This window comes from Bos taurus, chromosome 1 (genome assembly GCF_002263795.3).
Source record: "Bos taurus isolate L1 Dominette 01449 registration number 42190680 breed Hereford chromosome 1, ARS-UCD2.0, whole genome shotgun sequence".
Classification (NCBI taxonomy): Eukaryota; Metazoa; Chordata; class Mammalia; order Artiodactyla; family Bovidae; genus Bos; species Bos taurus.
Genome location: NC_037328.1, coordinates 94,391,237 through 94,411,963, shown reverse-complemented (window position 1 = coordinate 94,411,963; position 20,727 = coordinate 94,391,237). Strand labels below are relative to the sequence as shown.

Here is a 20,727-nt window from a genome sequence, read left to right as displayed (position 1 = left end):
ATCAATTCTTCGGCACTCAGCCTTCTTCACAGTCCAGCTCTCACATCCATACATGACCACAGGAAAAACCATAGCCTTGACTAGATGCACCTTTGTTGGCAAAGTAATGTCTCTGCTTTTGAATGTGCTATCTAGGTTGGTCATAACTTTCCTTCCAAGGAGTAAGCGTCTTTTAATTTCACGGTTGCAGTCACCATCTGCAGTGATTTTGGAGCCCCCAAAAATAAAGTCTGACACTGTTTTCACTGTTTCCCCATCTATTTCCCATGAAGTGATGGGACCAGATGCCATGATCTTCATCTTCTGAATGTTTAAGCCAACTTTTTCACTCTCCACTTTCACTTTCATCAAGAGGCTTTTGAGTTCCTCTTCACTTTCTGCCATAAAGGTGGTGTCATCTGCATATCTGAGGTTATTGATATTTCTCCCGGCAATCTTGATTCCAGCTTGTGTTTCTTCCAGTCCAGCGTTTCTCATGATGTACTCTGCATATAAGTTAAATAAACAGGGTGACAATATACAGCCTTGACGTACTCCTTTTCCTATTTGGAAACAGTCTGTTCCATGCCCAGTTCTAACTGTTGCTTCCTGACCTGCATATAGGTTTCTCAAGAGGCAGGTCAGGTGGTCTGGTATTCCCATCTCTTTAAGAATTTTCCACAGTATACTGTAATCCACACAGTTAAAGGCTTTGACATAGTCAATAAAGCAGAAATAGATGTTTTTCTGGAACTCTCTTGCTTTATCGATGATCCACCAGATGTTGGCAATTTGATCTCTGGTTCTGCTGCCTTTTCTAAAACCAGCTTGAACATCAGGAAGTTCACAGTTCACGTATTGCTGAAGCCTGGCTTGGAGAATTTTGAGCATTACTTTACTAGTGTGTGAGATGAGTGCAATTGTGCAGTAGTTTGAGCATTCTTTGGCATTGCCTTTCTTTGGGACTGGAATGAAAACTGACCTTTTCCAGTCCTGTGGCCACTGCTGAGTTTTCCAAATTTGCTGGCATACTGAGTGCAGCACTTTCTCGGCATCATCTTTCAGGATTTGAAATAGCTCCACTGGAATTCCATCACCTCCACTAGCTTTGTTTGTAGTGATGCTTTCTAAGGCCCACTTGACTTCACATTCCAGGATGTCTGGCTCTAGGTGAGTGATCACACCGTCGTGATTATCTGGGTCGTGAAGATCTTTTTTGTACAGTTCTTCTGTGTATTCTTGCCACCTCTTCTTAATATCTTCTGCTTCTGTTAGGTCCATACCATTTCTGTCCTTTATCGAGCCCATCTTTGCATGAAATGTTCCTTTGTTATCTCTGATTTTCTTGAAGAGATCTCTAGTCTTTCCCATTCTGTTGTTTTCCTCAATTTCTTTGCATTGATCGCTGAAGAAGGCTTTCTTATCTCTTCTTGCTATTCTTTGGAACTCTGCATTCAGATGCTTATATCTTTCCTTTTCTCATTTGCTTTTCGCTTCTCTTCTTTTCACAGCTATTTGTAAGGCCTCCCCAGACAGCCGTTTTGCTTTTTTGCATTTCTTTTCCATGGGAATGGTCTTGATCCCTGTCTCCTGTACAATGTCACGAACTTCATTTCATAGTTCATGAGGCACTCTATCTATCAGATCTAGGCCCTTAAATCTATTTCTCACTCTACTGTAGAGTCATAAAGGATTTGATTTAGGTCATACCTGAATCGTCTAGTGGTTTTCCCTACTTTCTTCAATTTAAGTCTGAATTTGGTAATAAAGAGTTCATGATCTGAGCCACAGTCAACTCCTGGTCTTTTTTTTGTTGACTGTATAGAGCTTCTCCATCTTTGGCTGCAAAGAATATAATCAATCGGATTTCGGTGTTGACCATCTGGTGACGTCCATGTGTAGAGTCTTCTCTTGTGTTGTTGGAAGAGGGTATTTGCTATGACCAGTGCATTTTCTTGGCAAAACTCTATTAATCTTTGCCCTGCTTCATTCCATATTCCAAGGCCAAATTTGCCTGTTACTCCAGGTGTTTCTTGACTTCCTACTTTTGCATTCCAGTCCCCTATAATGAAAAGGACATCTTTTTTGGGTGTAAATTCTAAAAGGTCTTGTAGGTCTTCATAGAACCGTTCAACTTCAGCTTCTTCAGCGTTACTGGTTGGGGCATAGGTGTTAAGGAAGGGTTAAAACCCATCATTGAAAATTTAAAGGAGCAGGGGCTATTAATTCCCTGTAATAGTCCATGCAACACTCCTATTTTGGGTGTAAAAAAGTCAAATGATAAATGGAGACTAGTTCAAGATTTATGAAAATAAATGAGGCTATGGTTCCTTTTACTCATATGCCAAAAACAAATGGATTTTCTTGCTTACAGGTCTGGGTAGACACTTTTACTGGATGGTTTGAAGCCTTTCCCTGCCATAGTGAACAGGCTAAGGAAGTTATAAAAATTTTAATCCATGAAATTATTCCCAGGTTTGGGCTGCCGCGGAGGCTCCAGAGTGACAATGGCTCCACCTTTAAAGCTGCTGTAACTCAAGGGGTGTCGAAAGCTCTAGGAATAGAATATCACTTACACTGTTCCTGGAGACTCCAATCTTTGGAAAAGGTAGAAAAAAGCTAATGACATTATTAACCCTGTATATGAGACAGCAAGAGACACTGATGTGTAGAACAGTCTTTTGGACTCTGTGGGAGAGGAAGAGGGTGGGATGATTTGGGAGAATGGCATTGAAACATGTATAATATCATATATGAAACAAGTCGCCAGTCCAGGTTCGATGCACGATACTGGATGCTTGGGGCTGGTGCACTGGGACGACCCAGAGGGATGGTATCAGGAGAGAGGAGGGTTCAGGATGGGGAACACATGTATACCTGTGGCGGATTCATTTCAATATTTGGCAAAACCAATACAATATTGTAAAGTTTAAAAATAAAATAAAATAAAAGAGACATCTGCATAAGCTAACTCAGGAGACACAAGACACTTGGTTTAAAGTCTTACCCGTAGCTTTAATAAGGGCTCAAACTGCCCCTAAGAAGAAGGGACTGTCTCTATGACAGACTGTTTTTGTGCACAGATATTATCATAGATCCTGAAGCCTTAAAATTAACTATGTGACTCAGCTTTTAGCTTTTCAACAGACATTACTGGGAGATTAACTCCTGACCCAGCCTTTGAGTCAAACAAGCTGCTCTTTGAGCCAGGAACCAAGATGGACCTAAGAATCTAGGTGGGCTTGCTTCTGCTGACTCGTAAAGTCCTGAGTCTGCCTCAAGACAGCGCATTTCTGTCCTGGACTCATTCCTACGCTGCATTCCACAATTGGTTTAATTTCTGGGTCTGCAGAGCACTCCCCTCATCAACTGAAGACTTCCCACAGTGGGTTTCTCCACTTCAAGGAAAGGACTTTCTTCAACTCTGAGAATACCTTCACCAACAACAATCATATGTGACACCTCTTCTTGATCTGATGACATCTAACAATCCTAAGATGGACTGATGTAACTATGGACATAATGTAACTTTTAATTTTTATATTTTAACTTTGTATAATGACTATTTTGCTGAACATAATAAGGTAAATGGGTCTAGATCTGGTGGTTTTCTACCTGATGTTTATCAATATGGGATGAGGTCATATGGCTAACTCCTAAAAAGAGACACCTGGTATCTAATGTTCCCATATACTGGGAACAAATAGAGCCATCCCCAGAAGTTAGCTGACAACAGAATTATAATGATTGGAAACAACTGGGATTTTTGCCTCGAGAAATATACAATACAATCATGCCTGTGTTTTCCAATCCCAGTTTATGTCCTCCTTTTGCCTGGCCAGGGGCTGATTGGGACTGGATCCCTTAGTCACACTGGTTTGCTCCAAATGAGACCTACTGTGTATGTGACTCTTACCTATGGGTGTGGCTTCCCCCTGGATAGGAAGATGCACCCTAGGTCTAACTTTTACTCATGGCTTCATACTTTCAGAACTTCCAGAGAAGCCTACTAATCTGCCACACTTGAAACTCGTTGGGCAAGATCTGTATTTCACTGGTATAATTATCTGGCTACAATATTCGTTCCCTCTCTGGGTTATGCTACGAGTTGATGCTCTGATTAATTTTCAGCTCTTAATGCTGAACAAATACAAATTAGGTGGTTTTACAAAACAGATCGCCGAGTTGGACACGACTGAGCGACTTCACACTCACACACACACACACAATATTAGATATTCTAACTGCTGCACAAGGAGGAACTTCTGCCATTATCCATACCTAATATGAGTACTAATTTTACTCATGTTACTAAACACATGAACAAGATGATTCAGGCTATGGATTCTCCGGAAGCCTCAGTCACCTCACTTTGGGTAATGTTAACTAGCTGCCCATGGTGGAAAACTATCTTAATCATAATAATTATGATTGTTCTGTTTTTACCATTTGCTCCCTGCATCTGTAACTGTGTAACTGCATTTGTTTCTAACCATCTGAAAGCTTTTAAGTTACAAATGATTGTCCAGGCTCCTACAAGTGCCACGGCCTCCTCCAACTATTACTTGGGGCCCCAGGATCAGAGGCCCTCCATATGAGGGTTAGGAGAATATGTTGCCTCAAAAATTTAGGGATCGTGCCCCATCACAGCAGGAAGAGGTTATGGAATGAAAATGGTGCCCCTTTCCTTTGGCAACATAATTCTCCTAAAAGAAAAGGGTGAATGAAAGAGTCAATTCCTAGGCAGGTTGATAAATCTGGGGTCTCTGAGGAGGAGAAAGGGGTCTGGGGCTCTTGAAGTGGAGATAGGAGTCTGGGGATCTCAAGGAGGAGGAAAGGACAAACTTTTTTTTTCCCTCTACATTCCTTAGTCACATAAAAGGGATTTTTTCTTTAAGCCCAGAACTGAAATCACACAACAAACAACTCTGTTTAAACTCTGTACCAGGCAGTATATAACAACAATGATTCCTGCTTGAGGACAGTTTCTCCTTCCTGAAAACCTTCTGGCTAATCCTGTTATCTTAAAATGTAAATTATGGGAGTGGGTCTGGTAAGATCTTTACAACCTTGAGATATTCTTTTGATTTATTGTAATAACTCATGTCAATGGACATGAGTTTGAATAAACTCTGGGAGTTGGTGATGGACAGAGAGGCCTGGCATACTGCAGTCCATGGGGTCGCAGAGTCAGACATGACTGAGCAACTGAACTGAACTGAATAACTAATTTAAAAAGTGTATAACTCCCTTACTAACACTAGCGAGGGGGGCACTCTCCATCCCCCTTCTGATGTGTATGTCAGAAGTCTCTGTCCCTTTTCACTTTAATAAAACTCTGCTACACACACACACACACACACACACACACAAAGTCTCCTCTATGCATATATAGAGTTTATTACTATTACCATTGAAAATAATCTGCATTTGTTATTGGTGGTGGGATTGAGACAAAATACATATCTGACATTTTAAGATTTAGGAATGACTTCAAAAATTATTTTACTTAGATTTAAAGATTAAAAAAACCAAGGCAAAGAGAAGTTAAGTTAGTTGTGAAAGTCAAAGCTATAAGGGATAAAGCAGAAATTCAAATTGATTTCTTTGTTATTTTATAGTTTGAGTGATGTGTTCTTTAGAGGTGTACTGTTTAATTTCCAAGTATTTGGAGGGATTTTTCTAAATATCTTACTGTTAATGATTTCTAATTTAATTTCATTATAGTAAGAAAACAAACTCTGTCAGATTTCAAATATTCAAAATTTTACAGAGCCTTATTTTTATTTTTGGTAATAATATCTTTTCCTGAGATCGACTTTGTCTGATATGAACATAGCTAAGCCTGACATAAAGAGAGGTTTATATATTTACTGTATGTCATATCATCTTTCTTTCTTTTATTTTCAAACTGTCTTTTTATAGATAGCACACAGTTGAATCTTCTAATTTAATCTAGACTCACAATATCTGCCTTTGATCAATGCAAAGAAATAGAGGAAGACAATAGAATGGGAAAGACTAGAGATCTCTTCAAGAAAATTAGAGATACCAAGAGGACATTTCATGCAAAGATGGGCTCAATACAGGACAGAAATGGTATGGATCTAACAGAAGCAGAAGATATTAGGAAGAGGTGGCAAGAATACACAGACGAACTATACCAAAAAGATCTTCACGACCCAGATAATCATGATGGTGTGATCACTCACCTAGAGCCAGGCATCTTGGAATGCGAAGTCAAGTGGGCCTTAGGAAGCATCACTATAAACAAAGCATGTGGAGGTGATGGAATTCCAGTTGAGCTATTTCAAATCCTGAAAGATGATGCTGTGAAAGTGCTGCACTCAATATGCCAGCAAATTTGGAAAACTCAGCAGTGGCCACAGGACTGGAAAAGGTCGGTTTTCATTCCAATCCCAAAGAGAGGCAATGCCAAAGAATGTTCAAACTACCACACAATTGCACTCATCTCACACGCTAGTAAAGTAATGCTCAAAATTCTCCAAGCCAGGCTTCAGCAAGGTTCACGTGAACTGTGAACTTCCAGATGTTCAAGCTGGTTTTAGAAAAGGCAGAGGAACCAGAGATGAAATTGCCAACATCCATTAGATCATTGAAAAAGTGGGAGAGTTCCAAAAAAACATCTATTTCTGCTTTATTGACTATGCAAAAACATTTGACTGTGTGCATCACCACAAACTGTGTAAAATTCTTAAAGAGATGGGAATACAAGACCACCTGACCTGCCTCCTGAGAAATCTGTATGCAGGTCAAGAAGCAACAGTTAGAACTGGACATGGAACAACACACTGGTTCCAAATTGGGAAAGGAGTACGTCAAGGCTGTATATTGTCACCCTGCTTATTTAACTTATATGCAGAGTACATCATGATAAAATGCTGGACTGGATAAAATACAAGATTGCCAGGAGAAATATCAATAACCTCAGATATGCAGATGACACCAACCTTATGGCAGAAAGTGAAGAAGAACTAAAGACCCTCTTGATGAAAGTGAAAGAGGAGAGTGAAAAAGTTGGCTTAAAAATCAACATTCAGAAAACTAAGTCATGGCATCTGCTTCCATCTCTTCATGGCAAATAGATGGGGAAACAGTGGAAAACAGTGACAGATTTTATTTTTGGGGGGTCCAAAGTTACTGCAGATGGTGACTGCAGCCATGAAATTAAAAGACGGTTGCTCCTTGGAAGAAAAGTTATGACCAATCTAGACAGCATATTAAAAAGCAGAGACATTACTTTGTCAACAAAGGTCCGTCTAGTCAAAGCTATGGTTTTGGTGGTAGTCATGTATGGATGTGAAAGTTGGATTATAAAGAAATCTGAGTGCCAAAGAATCAATACTTTTAAACTGTGGTGTTGGAGAAGAGTCTTCAGAGTCTCCTGGACTGCAAAGAGATCCAACCATTCCATCCTAAAGGAAATCAATCCTGAATATTCATTGGATGCTGAAGCTGAAACTCCAATACTTTGGTCACCTGATGCAAAGAACTGACTCATTTGAAAAGATCCTGATGCTGGGAAAGACTGAAGGCACAAGAAGGGGAAAACAGAGGATGAGATGGTTGGATGGCATCACTGACTCAAAGGACATGAGTTTGAGTAAACTCCAGGAGTTGGTGATGGACAGAGAGGCCTGGAGTGCTGCAGTATATGGGGTCACAAAGAACCAGACATGACTGAGCGACTGAACTGAACTGAATTGAGCTGAATTGGAATGTTTAGTCAATTGGTTTAATATGTTTAATGTAATTACTAATGATTTGGTTTAACCTTAGAGTATTGATGTTATCTTCTATTGTTTAATTCATTGTTTTTCTTTTCCTCTTTTCTTGACTTATTTTCAATTCATTAAATATTGTTTAGTATATAATCTTAGTTCATTATTGGTTTCCTAGCTATACTTTTAATATTTTTAATGATACTCTAGGGATTATAACATGCATTTTTAACTTAACCCAAGCGTCTTAAGAGTTAATACTGTTGTTAACTCTTATAAAAAGTTACTATTATTACCTCATGTAAAAAAAGAAACAAAAACAAAATACTTTAGTACTTAAATTCCATTTGTGCCTCCTCCCATAGGTTTTTGTGATATTATAGTCAAATATCTCACATCAAAATATGTAATCTTACTATTTATTAATTTTACTCTAGATAATATAATAAAATGCTGTTTTCTCCCTTAAATAGTCATTCATGTTTAAATAAATTTTGAGAAGAAAAATATTGTTTAAGTTTACTCATTTATTTATACTTCCTGGTGCTTTCATTCCCTTTTGTAGATCTAAATTTAAATCTACTGTCATTTATTTCAGCTTATGCCTTACCATTTTTCAAAGTGAAGATCTGCTCCATTAATTTTTAAACTTTTATATAAAAATGTTCTTATCTCACTCTCATTTTGAAGAATTTTTTTTGTTGAATTCTGATTTGACATCATTTTTCTTTCAGCACTTTAAGCTTCCTCTTTTATTGTATTTTGGCCTCCATATTTCTGATTAAATGTTACCTGTTATTTGTATCATTGTCCTTTGTGAATAATGTGTTGTTATCCTTTGTCTGCCTTTAATATTTTCTCTCCATCTTGGGTTTTCAAAACTCTGATGTTCCTAGATATGGTTCTGTTTATATTTATTTTAGTTGGGGCTAAATGTGTCTTACTCTTTTTTAAACCAAATTTGGAAAAATTCCAATAACTACTTTTTAATGCCCTTTCCTCTCTCTTTTCTCTTTGAAACAGTTACACGTAGCTCAGTTCAGTTCAGTTCATTTCAGTCGCTCAGTTGTGTCTGACTCTTTTACTACCCCACGGCCTGCAGCACGCCAGGCTTCCCTGTCTGTCACCAACTCCTATAGCTTCCAGAAATTCATGTCCATTGAGTCAGTGATGCCATCCAACCATCTCATCCTCTGTCATACCCTTCTCCTCCTGCCTTCAATATTTGCCAGTATCAGGGTCTTTTCCAGTGAGTCAGTTCTTCACATCAGGTGATCAAAGTATTGGAGTTTCAGCTTCAGCATCAATCCTTCCAATGAATATTCAGGACTGATTTCCTTTAGGATGGACTGGTTGGATCTCCTTGCAGTCAGGAGACTCTCAAGACTCTTCTCCAACACCACAGTTCAAAATTCTTTGGCTCTCAGCTTTATAGTCCAACTCTCACATCCATACATGACTACTGGAAAAACCATGTAGGTAGATGACTTGTTACTGTGTTTGAGAATAAGTCACTGAAGCACTGGTTAATTTTTTGAAATATCTTAAATGATACTGTGTGTTCATATTGGGTAATTGCTATTGATTTGTCTTCAAGTTCACTAAACCTTTCTTTAGTACTAAATCTTCAATCTGATGTTAAAGTCAATCTGTATATTTTTATTTTAGATATTAATAGTTCATTAATCCATGGTAAAATCTCCATTTGTTTCTTTTCTATAGTTTCTATTTTTGTGTGTGTTGAGATTCTCAGTTCTTCACTTATTATGGCCATCTTTGCCTCAAGATCCTTGAACCTATTTTTTACAGCTTCTTTAAAATCGTTTTCTACCAATTTGGAGAAGGCAATGGCAACCCACTCCAGTACTCTTGCCTGGAAAATCCCATGGACGGAGGAGCCTGATAGGCTGCAGTCCATGGGGTTGCTAAGAGTCGGCACGACTGAGCAGCTTCACTTTGACTTTTCACTTTCATGCATTGGAGAAGGAAATGGCAACCCACTCCAGTGTTCTTGCCTGGAGAATCCCAGGGACGGCAGAGCCTGGTGGGCTGCCATCTATAGGGTCGCACAGAGTTGGACACGACTGAAGCGACTTAGCAGCTTAGCAGCTACCAGTTCCAACATGTGGGTCATCTTGGGGTCTGATTCTATGGACTATTTATTTTCTTAAATATGAGTCTCATTTTCCTATTTCTTTGAATGTGTAGTAATTTTTAGTTTTATGCTAAACATTTTGGATAAAACCTTCTAAGGAATTGAGACTATGACATCATCACTGCAAACCTGTAGAATTTTTTTCTTATCAGGCAGTTAAATGGCAAATACTCTTGTTCTTGTCAGGTGTGGTTTTTCAGATAGGTCAATTTTGCCTTTGAGCTTAATTCTAAGGTATGATTCTTTCTGGAGGTCATGGTCCTAAGTCTTAAAGCATTGTCTTTCAGGAATTTTAGCTGAATGCCTGAGGTACTCAGTGAGCTCTCTTAACACTGGTTCTTCAGTATCTCCTATCATTGCAGGTCCTCTGGTATTTTCACTTATTACTTGGTCCTGCAGCAGGCAGTCTCTGCTACATGAAGTCTTACTTTTCATATTGGTCAAGAACCTGCAGCAAATCCTCATGCAGTCTTCTACCTGCAACCCCCTCACATATCTATTTCTCCTTCAGTCACCTGCTCTGTAAATTACAGGGTTTTTTAGAAGCCTGATATTCTAATATCTGATATTCTAAGATACTTTGTTTTCTTGGGCTCCAAAGTCACTACAGATGGTTACTGCAGCCATGAAAATAAAAGACACTTGCTCCTTGGAAGAAAAGCTATGACTAACCTAGACAGCATACTAAAAACCAGAGACATCACTTTGCGGACAAAGGTCCATCTCATCAAAGCTATGGTTTTTCCAGTAGTCATGTATGGATGTGAAAGTTGGACTATAAAGAAACTTGAGTACGAAATTGATGCTTTTGAACTGTGGTGTTGGAGAAGACTCTTGAGAGTCTCTTGTACTGCAAGGAGATCCAACCAGTCAATCCTAAAGGAAATCAATCCTGAATATTCATTGGAAAGACTGATGCTGAAGCTGAAACTCCAATACTTTGGAGTTTTGCACTTGATGTGAAGAACTGACTCACTGGAAAAGACCCTGATGCAGGGAAAGATTGAAGGCAGGAGGAGAAGGGGACAACAGAGGATGTGCATCACGGACTCGATGGACATGAGTTGAGCAAGCTCCAGAAGTTGGTGACGGTCAGGGAAGCCTGGCGTGCTGCAGTCCATGGGGTTGAAAAGAGTCGAACAGGACCGAGTGACTGAACTGAACTGATATTCTAATTTCTGTTTCCTCAGCTCATTGAGATTGAAGTTTAATTCCCTGAGTTTGGTCAGGAAAACCATGGTAGCCACTGTGTATACTACCCTTCTCTCAAGGATCAAAGTCCTGCTGTGACCGTTTTCCAGTGCCTAAAAAGAATTGTTTCATATATTTTGCCTAGTTTTATACTTATTTATAGCAGGAAGGCAGGTCCTTTTATACCAGTAACTCTGTCATGGCTGGAATAAAGAATCCATAGGTTTCTGTTTAATTTTCACAAAACCTTGTGGGATGTAGTTTGTGAAGTAGGTACAGTTATTATAACCCAATTTTATGGAGAATTAAACTCAGATGAACTGGTGAGTAGGGGAATCACATTTAAAACCTGGGCAGTCAGATTCAGACTCCATGAATCTGATTTAATAAATGATGCTGCTTCTGCAATATGAACTTATATTTACTATCTTTGTTGCATTTATCACACTCTTTTTTCTCATATTTATTGATACTTGTTTTTTAAACTTTGCTACCTCTTCTAATGTGTACAAAGAACACAATCCTGTTTACAACTGCTACCCCACTGCCTAGCACAGGCTCTTGGTTAGCATTCAATAAATATTTGTTGAATGAATGAACATAGATGAGAGAATTATAAAACAATTTTGAAAAGAGGCTTTTTTCTACATTTTGCTATTTTCGACTTCATCTTGTCTGCCACCTAGTGGCATCAAAATTCTACAGCATAGTATGGCTAAGGAAACTCAAATGGGGGCTCTGTATCAACCTAGAGGGGTGGGATGGGGAAAGAGATGGGAGGGAAGTTCAAAAGGGATGAGATATATGTATACCTATGGCTGATTTATATGAGGTTTGACAGAAAACAATATAATTCTGTAATTATCCTTCAATAAAAAAATAATTTTTTAAAAAGGCCAAAAAAAAAAATTCTACAGCATAAACAATATCAGTCTAAAGATGGGAAATAGGCAAAAAAGGTGATATGTGTTATTAGAATCTTTAGAATTATACACATCAACATATAATTATATGAGAAGAAAGAGTTATAGCAGGATTTCCATTCTTGATAAGATAGCAGTAATTAGAAATCAGTCTCAGGAATGATCAATACACCACTGACAAACAATGACAGTAGTTTGATGAAGTGAGCACAGAGTTGATATGTTCGATTGGCGAGTGTAGGCATTACTTTGGTTTGAAGTTAAAAAAAAAAAATGACATCGAAATATGGTGCTTTGCATATGTTATTTAAAAAAGAAAAACTTACTAATAGTTGTTTCTAAAGCCTTTGTTGTCTTCCCTGTGTCTCAGACGGTAAAAGAATCTGCCTGCAATGAAGGAGACCAGGGTTCAATCCCTGGTGGAGAAGATCACCTGGAGAAGGGAATTGTAACCTGCTTTGGTATTCTTGCCTGGGAAATCCCATGGACAGAGGAACATGGCAAGCTACAGTCCTTGAGGTCACAAAGGGTTGGACATGACTGAATGACAAACACTTCCACTTTTTTTCAAAGCCTTTGTATTACTTATTAGCATATTTTAAATGGCAATACTCAGCTAATTAATTTCAAAATGTATCTTTGTTGACCCTAAAACCATACAGTTATGGTTCTTGTAGTCTTCTACATGACAAAACAATATGCACTTATTTTTATCAAAAGCAAAACTACATGATGGTTTTCAAGCTAATTTCTGTATTAACACATCTAAAGATATGCAGTAGGCCTCACAATTTACATAAAATTAAAGAAAGGATGCTTCAGGAATGCAAATAAATGCAAAAGGAATCTTTTAATTTTGATCCATGATTAGTATCAACCATCACAGTGTGGTAATAATACAAAAGAAAGATTCTACATTCAGTGTATAACTAATGGTTATAAGCTATTTATACACTGAATATCCTGATTATTTATTTTGAGAAATATATTTATGTTTCAGATTCTATTTTAAAAATCTGAGATCTTTAAAAACATTTTAATATTAGAATCATATGTACTGATTTCTGTAGTTCTGCAATATGACAAGCCTAGAAAAATGATTTATTTCACTTAGTGCATAATTAATTGTATGAATTCACTATTTAACCTCTATTGATTTCCATTTCTTAGTTAATGTTCAACTTAGAAGCAAAAATTATTTTACAATAGAATAAAAAGGATACAGAAGTTAATCCTAGCATAATAGGGAAGATCATTTTACTTTTCATCTTTATATTGTATACCCTCCCCTCAGTAATTTTCAAGGACTTGAAAGGGCACTCTTAGTTTTAAAACAAAAGTTTCAAAGTCTAAATAGTGAACCTATTGAAATTAATCCTTGCATCCTTAGGAACCATAGCATTTTATTGTTTCTTATAGTACTATTTTGATTAATGTTCATTAAGTTATTTTTATAAACTGAATTGAATTTTGGCATGATCATGCCATTTAAAATTTTTTTATGATTATAAAAATGATTTGAAAATCCATCAAACCATTCTAATATCCAGGAGACATTTTGATTAACATGTAGGCAATGTTAAAGGCACTTTATATGTGTAGTGAAAACCATGGACAAGGTGATAAATAATTACTTTCAGGTGCATCTCAATTCATTATTGTTTACATATGCCTGTAGCTTTTCTGGGCTATTCCCAATTTCAAATATTTTATTATGCTTACAAGTCACCTAAGTGGCTCAGAAATTCCAATATTTTAACATACTGAAGTATACATTACATTTCCAATATTGGCCCTTTCAAATGGAAATGAAATGAAATTCTTCCAATGTAACCATATGTCCTGATATTGGGTTTGGAAACTATGGTTGCATAAGGTGTTTCCAGAAAATATAGAGTCAAATTTTCTTTGGTATCAAAGAGAATCTGTGTTTAGGTTCTGCAGTTTATTTAAAGCAAAAAGTTTCTTTCCAGCAGGTTATCTTAGAAATTTCAAAGTGATTTTGTTGTCAGCAGGTCCTTGATGTCAAACTTAAGCCTATAAGTTTGAGGTCTCCATAGAGCTGTTAAGAATATCTGATGGAACTTCTCTATCATTGTGGATATAGAGTTATAAATGAGTTTTAGCATGTTGGCAGATCTCCTCCTCACATAATGAGTCTTAATACAATTGATGGTTATGTTTCTTACTGGTTATTAACAGGGAAGGCATTATGTTTTCATGTTATTAGTTTTGTTATTTGTGTCCAAAAGAAATCCAGGATGTATGAGCTCAGAGAATGAACAAGACTAAAGTTTTAGGTAAATTGCTCTAAATTAGGCAAGGAGGTATAGAGGCGTCATAATTCTAAGAAAAGAGCTATTTAAAAGATGTAACATAATCACTTTATCTTTGCGGTAGATTAAACTGAATACTGCCCATGATAAGATCAAGGCCTTTAGGGAACAAGACATAGGAGAGGACATTTTTATAGAAAAAGAGATAGGGCTGGGTAACCTTGAGGATTCTAGGAAACCAAAAGCTAACACAGAGTTCTGAAGAGGATAGAAATATATAAACGAAATCTTTAAGGACAATGATAAAAAGGTGATTCATACCTTTGGACAGCTGTCGCACTTGCCCCTTCATAACATCCTTTGAATCAGTTATGTTATCACCAAATAAGCCATAAACTTTGGTGTCTTTGCTCATGGTTCATAGCTGGAATTTCTTTCTACCATTCTTTGTATCTCAGTCAGTTTTGGAAATCTTTCTCATCCTTCTCACCCCTTACTTAACTTTATTCGATCCCTCCTTTGTTCCTGTAGTCATTTGCTACTGCAGTTGCCTGACTTTTTATTTTGTCCGCTTTATGATAGTTAATTATGGGTTTATTTCTTTCCTTAGGTTTTGAGATGCCCTTTGTGATCTCTATGACGAGGATAGGATGATTGTCTAGCTTAACGTAAATTAAGTAATAAAGAGATGGTTTAATTTTGTGATTACATTTCAATGGAATCTAAGTTAATCCTACAAGCTCACATTATACCCTCTGCTTGCATGGATAGTACTTACTTGCAGTTATTAACCCTTCATTTTACCTGTGCGCATGATTCAGGGCAAGGTCGGGTTTCCTCATTCGCAGATAGCATGCAACAAGCTTTGTCTCAATGAAACTTGCCACACTAGCTATATCTTCAGCAGATGCTTCAAATGGTTTTCCCAGAACTGCCCCTTTGCTGCAAAGCTTTAAAAGAAAAATAAATACAGTGCTTTAAATTTTCTAATCATCTTGACAAATAATTGATCTTTTAAATAAACAAAACATAATATATACACACACTTTTCCAAACAAGTAAAATATTAACATTTTGATTGTAAATTAAATAACTTATTCCTGTTCACTATTAAGTGACTATAAGTAACACATTTTATTGTAAAATGCTTCCTGTAAAATATTTTTAAAGTATGATATATTTTAAAGGGGTGTCATTAGCTAAGAATGTCTATTTTAAAAATAAAGCACACAATAAGCAAAGATATTAACAGAAAATCAGGTATAAATCATATTAAATACCAGTGCTTTTATGAAAACCCAGCTAAGCAATAATGTAGCACACTATCAGGTTTGATTTAATATAATAAGGGTATCGGAAGTAAACTCCTAGGAGCCATTAACATGATTGGTGATTAATTTGAGTCTGAATCATATTCTCTAGGATGTTATTGAAAGAAAAGAAGTGAAAATTCATTAGAATTTATTGGCAGAGGCCACAGTATCTGAAAAACATGGCAGGAATGTGGAATTCTTAATAAAAATTCCAGGAAGTCAATGGTTTCTGGGCACCATAGATAAACTGCAGAGGAAGAAAATAATTAATTTTGGGGAGAGAACCCCAAATATTAAGAAGTATCAATAATATGACAAGGATAGATTGGTACTTTTTTCTCCCCCTTAGTTTTCTACTGTTCCGTAGAATCAAGGCTGGTGGGGGAGGACAGACTCCACCACCACTTAGTGACCTTAGTCAGAATATCTGCTTCTTTGCTATTTTTATATATTTGCTATTGCTATTTGCTATTTTTATCTCCTGTATGCTTTTCGCACCAGGGATAGTAATATTTGAGGATTAGTACCTATTTGTATATATCTCCGTGTAAGATTTCTTGTATTCTAAATCCTGTTTTTTAAAAAATGTTATTTAAACTAATTTTCTTTTATAGATTAAGTTGAGGTTGCCTTGCCATTTATGTTAACATTATTGTCTATTTTTTAAAGTGCAAATAGGTTGAGAATGGGTTTATTCTGTTCTAAAATGTGTTTCTCTTCTTAATTTTATCCAACAACTATAAGCTGAAGGAAAATCTAGATGTTTTACATCCTTTGTTTGAACTGGTAGTTACCTGGTACTACCTAGATATTCTGTCAACTATAATAATTCATATCATTTTAAAAAGTCTTTTCCAATTTGATGGGATACATTTTTTACTACATATATTCAGTCAATAATTATTTATTAATTGCTAGTAATCGTCAGACAAAAAATACTACCCTTACATTTTAATTTGGTCTAATTAAATTGGTTTTATTTAATAGGTCTTTTTAATAAATTTTGGCTATTTTAAATTCTGTGTAAATTCCTATTTTTGCATTCCTTGCCTATTTCCATTGATGTTTTAATCTTTTTCTTATTATGAGAGCTCTTTATAATCTAGTATTCATTATCCCATACAACTATGTACACAGAATCAGACATAAAGGTTTTTCCCCCTCTAACTGCCCTTCATAAAAGAGTCAACTTCTATCCATGTATCCTCAGAATACATTTCTCAATTATTTGGCAAGTTGGGGGAACAAAGACTTTTATGGAAGATACAAAGTATTTGTAAATGACCTTAGTCAAGGCTGTTTCCATGCTTTATAAAGATTACCTGATAAAATTCATAATAAAAGAGACAAAGTATTTAACAGTGATTTAGTAACTATTCCTGAGAGTATGACCTCACAAATGTCAGTGTGGTTGTAAACAGACTTTAAAATACAGTTTAAGAAAGTGTTATAGTTTGAACATGATAGCTTGGACAGCAACTCTCCTCTTCTACCAGTTTGATCCTATATGACCCTGGGATACCTAAAATAATGGTTGTTTAGGAAGAAAAAATGTTTTTGGATAACACAGCTTTTTATAAAGTCAGTGGAAAACAACATAAGTAGAAATTATGTAGTATCATTTGTTAGCATATCATTGTATTAAAGTTCTAGACTTTCTTGAGGAGTTTTATCCTTTAAATTAAATCAGCATATTTCCCCCAAATCTTAAATGCTCAAACCTCATGGATTTTTTTCACATAAAATCTTGGGCTTCCCTGGTGGCTCAGACGGCAAAGAATTCACCTGTAATGCAGGAGACCTAGGTTCGATCCCTGGGTCAGAAAGATCCCCTGGAGAAGGGAATGGCTACCCACTCCAGTATTCTTGCCTGGAGAATTCCAGGGACAGAGAAGCCTGTTTGTTTAAAATCTTAAACATAAAAGAAACAAGCCCCACCTTGTATATGTCCTTTGCCCCTTCCTCCTCTTTGTTCGTATCAGGTGTGATAGAGCAGATATAGCTCCTTTCTCAGGCATACTTTTTGTAGGATGAATACAGGGGCCATTAGGGTAGTAACTTCCACAAGGACATTCAGATTCTACATGGCAAGAGGAAACTGACCTTCAAGTTTAATAACATTAAGACTTTATGAACATTGAAAGAAAGTGAAAAATAAGCTCCTGATCTAATGTTTGCTATAGTCTCTACTTCTATGAGTTTCAAGGCCAAAAAAGGAATAAAATGATCAATCTTAATGCTCCAGAGTGCATACTTTATGAAACCAAACTGTAAGCAAGGAAAGACAATAATAATTTTTCAGTTCACATTAAAATGGAAAAACACGCAGCCTGTATATTTGTGGTGATCGTGATTTATCAATCAAGTACTATAAGATACAGAACTTTCTGATTTTATCAAAGGTTACCTTATTTGTTTGCCAGAGTGATGTGTCTTTGAAATAAGCTTTGCAGTAAGGCAAATTGTTACAAATATGTTGATGTTAAAGGTAGAAGTATAGAAAATATAGACAAAGTACAGGTATCAGGATTATAAAGGACATTTCAGATATTTTGTTGAATTTTAAAATTTCAGGTAGTCATTTGTGAAGACTAACAAGTGAATTCTCTAGAAGATGAAGGACTTTAATATGAGATGTATTTATTTGCATGCAGGAAGGGTGACTTATTTCAAGTTGCATTTGTCTAAAGCTATACACTTTAGCTTTTTGTGAAAAAAGTCATGGAAACAAGTTAATAAAACTTTTAAACTACTTAATATAGTAAATTAATGAGAAGACTTTGAATTAGAAAACAAAAATTAGGTGTGAAATTTTTGTTTTAAAAAGAAGCATGGACAAGTTAAAAGCATAATTTTTTAGGAAAAATGAAGTAAAAACTCTTATGGGTATAGTTGTTGTTTTCATGAGAAACTGGATATTAAAATTTCAAAATGTAATAGTAAATTTCAGTAGTAAATTAAAATCACAGGCTAAAATTTTAATTAAAAATACATACTTTACAAAATATATTTGATAGTTTTCTGAAAATAGCCTGATAATACTTCAGTTATAAAAAGTTATTAAAAGTTTATAAAAAGTTATAAAACCTTTTTCTAAGGTATTTCAAAGTTGTTTTAAGAAATAAATATCAAACCTATTTTCAGAAATTGTGGTACAATGGAATTTCAAAGTTTGTTTTAAAACACAGATAAAAATAACAGAAAGCCCAATAATAGCAGAAAAAACCAAGATTAAATATTATGTTATGGGTCCCATTCTTAAAAATACAACCACGCATTTTTCTTTAATTAGTATCGTCATTAGTAAGATTGATTTTGCTAAAAGATTCTCACTTAATAGAATATTGTATGATGACTGTTTGCCCACCATACTCGACATAATTTTGAGTGATCCTTGCAGATCTAGGAAAGAACAATAAATCTTTAAAAATGAGGCATTATTTTAGCTATCAATTATCTACAAATTACAGTATATATCATTCAATTGGAAATTTTTTAAGCTATTTAATTGTCCAGGAAATTATCAAAAGAAAAAAAAAGATGGAGAGTAAGCTACCCATAACTCTATTGCCACGTCTAATTGTCATTAATTTCCTGCATATTTCCTAACATAATTTTCATATTTTTATAATAAATTATAATTGTAGTTAATAGTCCCATCTTTTTAAATAGTTTTATTTTTATGTTTTTAATTAAAATCTAAAACATTACTCACGTTATAATTATAGTTGGATATTTTGATATTCTTACTCTCAGCAAGTGATAGAAATATTAGAAAGTAAGTCAGCAAGGATCCTGATGATTTGCACAACATCATTAACCAATTGAATGTAGTCAACATATTTTGCTCAGCTGCCCTGGAAAATCACTGAAAATTCAACAGTTAAAAAAAAAAAGAATCCAGTTGGAAAGTGAGAAAGACATGAACGGAGTTTTCTCTGAAGAGAACATGCCAATGGTGAATAGGCTCATAAAAAGATGTTCAATGTGTTTATTGTTTGACATCATTAGCCATCAAAGAAATTTAATTTAAAACTACAGTGAGATATCACCTAGTAGAATGGCTAAAAAGTAGTAATAACATCAAAATGGTGACGAGTTGGATCACTCACACTTTGCTGATGGGAATATAAAATGGTACAGCCAGTGATGAAAACAGTATGGCAGTTGCTTAATAAACTAAACATGTGACTACTGTACAACTCAACAAGTACACACTGGGCACTTATCCCAGAGAAATGAAGACTTCAGTTCACAGAGAAATCCATACGTAAATAATATTTATAGCAGAAAGAGAACCAGAGAGCTCACTCAGAGTCTCCTTTTTTTTGGGGGGGGGGTGTCTCTTTTATAAGGGAAAAAATCCTCTTCAAGAGGGCTCCACCTTCAAGACACCTAATCACTTCCCAAAGTCCCCACCTCCAAATACCATCACATATGGGATTCAGATCAGATCAGATCAGTCGCTCAGTCATGTCCGACTTTTTGCAACCCCATGAATCGCAGCACACCAGGCCTCCCTGTCCATCACCAACTCCCGGAATTCACTGAGACTCACGTCCATCGAGTCAGTGATGCCATCCAGCCATCCCATCCTCTGTCGTCCCCTTCTCCTCCTGCCCCCAATCCCTCCCATATGGGATTAGGTTTCAACAAATGCATTTTGGAGGGACAAATATTCAGTGCATATCTTTCATTACTCATTTTACAGACGAGGAAACTGAAGTTTGGAGTGTAATCTTCTCAGGTTACAGTATTAGTAATTTGAATTTACACCTAGATGTCTGGCCCTGGAGTCTGTGTGTTTAATCACTACGTCAGTGCTACATGGTGACACTTCAAGAGCTACTGATGCACAAAAACAGAGAGCAAGCATTTAGAAACTTTCACAGTACTCTGATAGAGAAATATTGTATCTGTTGAATTATAATAAAATTGCTGTTGTTCAGTCACTAAGTCATGTCCGACTCTTTGCAACCTCATGGACTGCAGCACTTCAGGTTTCCCTATCCTTCCCTAGCTCCCAGAGTCTGCTCAAACTCATGTCCATTCAGTCGGTGATGCGATCCAATCATCTCATCCTCTGTTGTCCCCTTCTCCTCCTGCCTTCACGCTTTCCCAGCATCAGGGTCTTTTCCCACTGGAAAA

The 20,727-nt window shown here is 36.2% G+C and overlaps 1 protein-coding gene across 3 annotated transcripts in view; it reads right to left on the bottom strand.

Moving 5' to 3' along the window:
* Positions 1-20,727, bottom strand: part of SPATA16 (spermatogenesis associated 16) — a 277,669-nt gene that overhangs the window by 185,900 nt on the left and 71,042 nt on the right. For all 3 annotated transcript variants that reach the window (XM_024995427.2, XM_002684936.7, XM_005201702.5), the window contains one exon: positions 15,071-15,216. In XM_024995427.2, the coding sequence (XP_024851195.1) occupies positions 15,071-15,216 (146 nt within the window). The remainder of the gene's footprint in view (positions 1-15,070; positions 15,217-20,727) is intronic.